This window comes from Limulus polyphemus, unplaced genomic scaffold, assembly GCF_000517525.1.
Source record: "Limulus polyphemus unplaced genomic scaffold, Limulus_polyphemus-2.1.2 Scaffold5208, whole genome shotgun sequence".
Classification (NCBI taxonomy): Eukaryota; Metazoa; Arthropoda; class Merostomata; order Xiphosura; family Limulidae; genus Limulus; species Limulus polyphemus.
Window position 1 is genome coordinate 43,682 of NW_013670818.1, and position 6,548 is coordinate 50,229.

The 6,548-nt window shown below is 30.6% G+C and overlaps 1 protein-coding gene across 1 annotated transcript in view; it reads right to left on the reverse strand.

The window, feature by feature from the left end:
* The window catches only part of LOC106472273 (low-density lipoprotein receptor-like), a 50,413-nt gene that overhangs the window by 25,179 nt on the left and 18,686 nt on the right, over nucleotides 1-6,548 (reverse strand). Inside the window, exons 5-6 of the mRNA XM_022400869.1 lie at nucleotides 2,452-2,568; nucleotides 802-1,047 (exon numbers count right to left, since the gene is read on the reverse strand). Of these exons, the coding sequence (XP_022256577.1) occupies nucleotides 802-1,047; nucleotides 2,452-2,568 (363 nt within the window). The remainder of the gene's footprint in view (nucleotides 1-801; nucleotides 1,048-2,451; nucleotides 2,569-6,548) is intronic.

The window sequence follows — 6,548 nt, forward strand, 5'->3', positions numbered from 1 at the left end:
TGGTATAACATAAACAAAGAGTAGTTTAATAAAATTCTGAATGTAAGACACTAAAACCTTGTTTCGTACGCAGTAAAGGATACCAGTGGCACTAGGGTTAAAAACAAGCTGACTGTGAGCGGTCCATTTATTGTTGAAATTTATCAACAACGAATCACAGATACCTACTGTACAAAATCCAACATATACATACATAAAAAAAACCTGACAGAATCCAGTTTTGATTGAATACCACATGAGACTACTTCTTAGATGTTGGTGATTAAAATTTTTGCTTGTGAAGTTGAGAGTTGTATTTACAAATCGGTTTCGTCACTGTAATCAACTTTGACGATCACATCTCAATTTTTACACACTGTTAAGTGCTGCTTCATTTGAACAACAAAACACTGCGACTCTTTCCCACAGTCTATGCATTTTATACTTGTTCCAGTTTCATCATTTGGTAGTTCTGGAAAAAATATGCAAACAGGATCCCTTTTGCAACCAGCTGACATGGTCAAATAGTCAAAATTGCTTTTGCTGTGGTGCATGAGCTTGAGACATCGATGTTACATTTAAGAATTAGCACCAAACTACGTGTTCGGGAGATCTTGTAGTGTGCAAAATAATAGGAACATATGGTTTTAACTCTCATAGTTTACAAGTTTTAAAATCATATTTATTTGTTGTTGTTTTTTCACTGAGAATTTTTAATCTGAATAAATCTCATCTCGCAAATTCAACATTTCTTTCATTCGTCACTACATAACTCTTTTACGTTACTATACGGTAATACACCATAATTAACTCTGAACTTACAATTTTTTTCATCCGATTCATCAGGGCAGTCAGTGTCTCCATCACATTGCCAGGAAATGTGGATACAGTCTCTCTGGTTAGCACACGTGAACTCTCTGGCTTCACATGGTGATGGAAGGCCTTCCGTAGGACAATTTTTCTCATCAGTACTATTTGAACAGTCCACATCACCATCACAATGCCAACGATCTGGTATGCACTTCCCGTTGTCACACATAAACTCCGTTGAAGAGCAAGTTACATTTGCTGGAAAGATGAAATACTAATTCTGTAGTGACTTGAAAGCATTTTACTGAAAAGTATAAATGACTTACTACAATAGCTAATATTCTATGAAACATGTATGTCAGTGCTTTATTTTACTGTATCACTTTCAATACAACCACAATGACCGATGTAAAACAATTAGCAAAAAAAAAAACCTTAACAAAAGCTATTAATTTTTTTTGGAAATATCTTCTACAGGTATTTGCCACATTTACCCAATACATTACCTGGAAATCTTTATTTCACATATAATAATGAGCGTTCTTAAACTATAGAGCCTGTGCATGTGTTATGCACACAAGAACATCATTATAAAGTGAAATTCAAATTTGTTTCATATAGATTTAATCATTTATTTTGTATAACAAATTTTTAAAATTCAAACTGCTAACAATACCTGATTTTTTGGTCCCTAATATTTTTTTTTAAAGATGAAGAATTACTCAAACTTCCTTTCTACATACACCAAAAGCTATCAAGTTTCTTCTTTCTAAGTCTTATTATTACTTATTTATTACTTTATTACTTATTCTTACTTATTTCTAACTAAGTTAAAGAATAATTAATACAATTTTTAAACAAGAAAATTCGACTAACTGCAATCCTTGTTGTTATAATACCCAAACTTTATCCCGATACAAAAAGAAAAAAAAAGTAGAGTTAGGAGTACTGCATCCTCCCCTCATTATTTGTTACAGAGTTATGTTTTCTTATATTAATTTCAAATTTCTAAACTTTAATTTGCATATCAGATAATCCATTGTAATCAAGTTACACAACATGTATCTTACACAGATGTGGTATTTCAATCTTTTGTGGATAACTGTGAAGTTCATGTTTTTTGTTTGATATTATATAAAGTACAATTGGTAAATACTATATTTATACCAAGTTTAACAACATACAATTTATTTTATATAAAGACTCATTCAATAATGTTGGTATAAGCATACAAGTAGAAACTATACTTATGGCATCAGAAATTAAAATAACAAACCTGAAAGTTGAACATAATTCTTTCTTTGTGGTACCTTATTCAGTTTACAAAATAACTTCAAGAACAAAACATATATACAAATGCATCTTGGGTCACAAAATGTGTATGTTCTATGAAAAACACATTCAAAAAGTTGGGTTCACATCAATCATTACACAAGTCTCACAATAAACATAATAGTATGTAACTGTTTGCAACTGAATAAAAATACAGCACTGCTAAAAGCAAAATCTAAATAGATACAAAAACATTTAATTGTTATTATGCTTCAAGTTTGAGTTGATTAAGTTTCAACCATGATGATAAAGATATCAAAGTTTGACCAATTTTATTCTAAATGGAATTAGAAGTTCCCACAAGGTTAATCTATATTCAAAGAGACTTACGACAATTTGCTTCATCGCTACTGTCTCCACAGTCGTCATCTTGGTCACAGACCCAACGTGATGTGATACATTTTTTGTTTAAACAAGTAAATTCTTCTGCTGTGCAAGTTACCTGGTCTAAAAAATATTCAATTTTCAGAAACAATGAAACCAAATAAGAGGTTTCAATGCAATTGAAATTTAGAAGTTTAAATCAAATTGAATTATTTTGCTTTCTATATGAAAAGACAGACTTTGAAATTCTTAAACAAATCCCACAAAATATCTAGTATTTGCAATACCTTATTCAACGCAATTAAAATTCAATCCTGCAGTCTAAAACAGATGAGAAATGCAAACGTAAAAAAAAGGGTGAAATATTTTGAGTAATAATAAGAATCCCTTTTTCTTTTTAAATTGAACTTTCTGGTACACTGTCCTGTCTTTTTTTTCATACATTTAGCAGATATGATGTCTTTAAACACAACATTAAATTAGCAAAGTCTGGTTAATAATTTCACAACTCTGCAATTTTTAGTAGTTCCATATGTCAAACTTTTATAGGAACCCCATGAAACAAAAAGTTTTAGTGGGTAAATTACCTTTTTCATGAATTTTCTCAGTTTGACTCAGTGACTTTTAGTTAACACTCCATGATAATAGTTTTCCTCTAACCAGTCACAACTAAATTTGTTTTTAATCAAATTATCAACTTTTCTATTGAATGGCATTAAGCAAAGAATGACATTCAATAACCTTTGTTGTATTTTAAAATTCATCCCACCTTTAAACTGAGCTAATGTGCAAATTTTCAATGAATTGTTCATGCAGAAAATACTTGCAATAAACCCAACATTTTGTAAAATGAGGAAAATATATCAACTAGATCCTAATTGGTCAAAAATTTCACTAAAGTAAAAACCTTTGTTATCCAACATCTTCACATCCAGAAAGCCCTTATAATCAGAAATTTCAATATCTCGAAATAAAAATGTTCACAGTGGGAACTGGAATTCATTACAATTCCACCCAAAATGTTCCAGAATGAGCTCAAAACTTATTGAAAGTTCACAACTGTAGGTAACCAATGATGCCACTTAGTGGTGTAGTTATATTTATGTTCTTTTCTAGTGACAAGTTTCAGCTGTTAGCTGATTGAAATATGATTCATACATTGGTCTTAGTTTACCTGTAAAATGTTTTCTACATCCTCAAGTTATGGCATCTAATCAATGGTTTTGTGACAGGAAATATTTTGATGCCATGTTAATGTTCTAATGTGTAGTATTTCCACATGATCTATAATAACAACAGTTTTAAACAACAATGAATGTTGTAATAAAAACTTAAACTGCACAAAACCATTGATTAGATGCCGTAACTTGAGGATGTCGAAAACATTTACAGATAAAGTAATATTTTACAGGAAATATTTTGAAGCCATGTTAATGTTCTAATGTGTAGTATTTCCACGTGATCTATAATAACAGCAGTTTTAAACAACAATAAATGTTATAATAAAACCTTAAACTAATGATGTATAATAACAACAGTTTTAAACAACAATAAATGTTATAATAAAACCTTAAACTGCACAAAACCATTGATTAGATGCCATAACTTGAGGATGTAGAAAACATTTACAGATAAAGTAATATTTTATTGTTGTTTAAAACTGTTGTTATTATACATCATGTGGAAATACTACACATTAGAACATTAACAAGGCATCAAAATATTTCCTGTAAAATATTGTAAGGGCAATGTTTTTTGTAACCATAGTTTTTCCACTATCTGGCAACTGCCCAGGATTAGCAGAAGTTTGTTAATATGTTTTAATATTAAATAAAATATCAGAAATCCAAGTTACTGCAAAACTTATGTGCAACACTAAACAACATTAAAATGTCTGAAATTTGCTGATTAGAAGAAAGTTTCATCCCTACTAAAATTAACAGAAAAAAAAACAACTTTCCTTTGCTTATCTGGTACAAAAATCATTAATGCATTAAGCAATCAGATCTCTCCAGTGAACTCTCTCTATACAACATTTTACTAAAAATAATTTAATTTAATACAGTTACAAGTTAACAACAGAAAAATAAAATGAAATAATTAAATGTTTACAAATCAAAAATAAATTGTTGCCCTAATTTAACGCAGCTACATTCATCTTTCAACTTATTTAAAGCAATTTACAAGAATTAATTATCTACAACATCCATTACACAAAACAGTGAGCTTATGCTACACAAAGATAAAATACTTTATATCAATGGGTTGTGTAAATGTGGGAAACATTTCTCAGTTTAGAAGAACATCTTTTAAGTGCTTTGACAAATAATGTTTAAGTATTTTAGTGTATCATACAAAACTGAAGGGTAGTATTACACGTAACAAAAACTAAGTATTTAAATAAATGGGAAAACAAAAACCATTTCAGATGACAAGGTAAATATAACAAATTTCGGCAATTTTTCTTAAACGGAGCATCAAGTGCCGGAAGCAAGGTCTATAAATAACAACATACAAATTTTTGGGTTGTACTTGTAAGAATATTGATGTCTAAATAGGCTACAGTTTCATTGTATAAGTCAGTCACTAGTATGCTTCATTTATAACAGTGTATGGAGTTTTTACTCTCGTAACTTAGGAAAGACACAGAATTATCATAGGGAGGGTTCAGAGGAAGGACAGGTGGGTTGTTATATGAAGATTAGAGCTTGGCAATGAAATCAATTCCCTACGAGCACCTATTACATTGATTAGTGTCCTTAAAATAATCCATTACTATTATAAATTGATTATTGTCACAAATATAACTACTGATTTTGATTAATCCAACAATCATAATTTCAAGGAAATCCTTTAATGAAACAAAAATAATCAACTAATCAAAATTAAGGATTCAGATAATTACTATTATTATTTTAAATTATTCCAAATAATGGAAATACTGGCAAGTTTGTTAAGTACAAATTACACAATTGGTTTATCTGTGCTCTGCCCACTACAGGTATCAAAACCCAACTTACACTGTTACATTTTTTGAACAATCCCATGAGAATATTCAATTAGTTGAATGTAACTAATTATTAACACAACAATTAATTAATTAGCAGCTTCCACTAATCATCCAACTCTAATAAAGACAGGTTAAGATATCTTAAATTATTCTTTCTGGTTGAATACTGTTTCAAAATCACTATCCATCAGCACTTCTGTGGCCCAACAAAGATATTGCTTTACTGATTTTTGGAAACTGGTCAGACAGCAGATATCTGCAATCATTACCATTTTTGTTCATTCCTTTTACAAAATTCTTCATGAGTCCCAGTTTAACATGAAGTGGTGCAGGTACACATTTTGATGATTCACTAAAGGTTAATACTCTATATTCTGTTTCCCTGGTACGTAATTCTCTCTCTCACTGGTCATTCCTTCTTTTTTAAATGATTTTTTATCATCTCAACCGTCCCAAAGACACAAAAAATCAACAATGTTTGGTATACCTATTCTGCAGGAGTCCAATAACCTATGATGATCATATTTGATGGCCTCAAGTGTAATCTGCATGCTTTGATAAGTTTCTTTCATGTTCACAGCATGAGCAACAAGAATCGATGGCTTAGTGTTCCCATTGTGCAAAAGTAAAGCTTTCAGACTCACTTTAGATAAAAAAGTCTCCATTCTTGAGGATGATATTCAGTACCTAATTCTTCCATTAGTGCATCAACATTTGTACGGAAACACAAAGTAACTTCCATGCTGTAGTGAGAAGCAAGACTTTGATGATGATTAAAGTAAATTGAAACTCGTGTTCCTGGAGCTAATAAATTCCATCACTGTAAATAAGAGCCAAGAAGTTCCCCATGCTGCTTTGATAGAGACAAGTCATGAATTAGGTCATTTAGTTCTTGTGTGATCAGATGAAGCAGTTTATGTTGAAGTGCCACAGGAATAGAATTACTAGATGAAGAGGATGAAAATGATTTATTGTCTTCTTCACAGGATAACTCTTCTGTTTCCCAATTTTGTGGTGGATGTGGCACTGGAAAACCATTCTCATGAGATACTGGTTTCACTGCAAATGCAATATCTGGATATTTAATGTATTG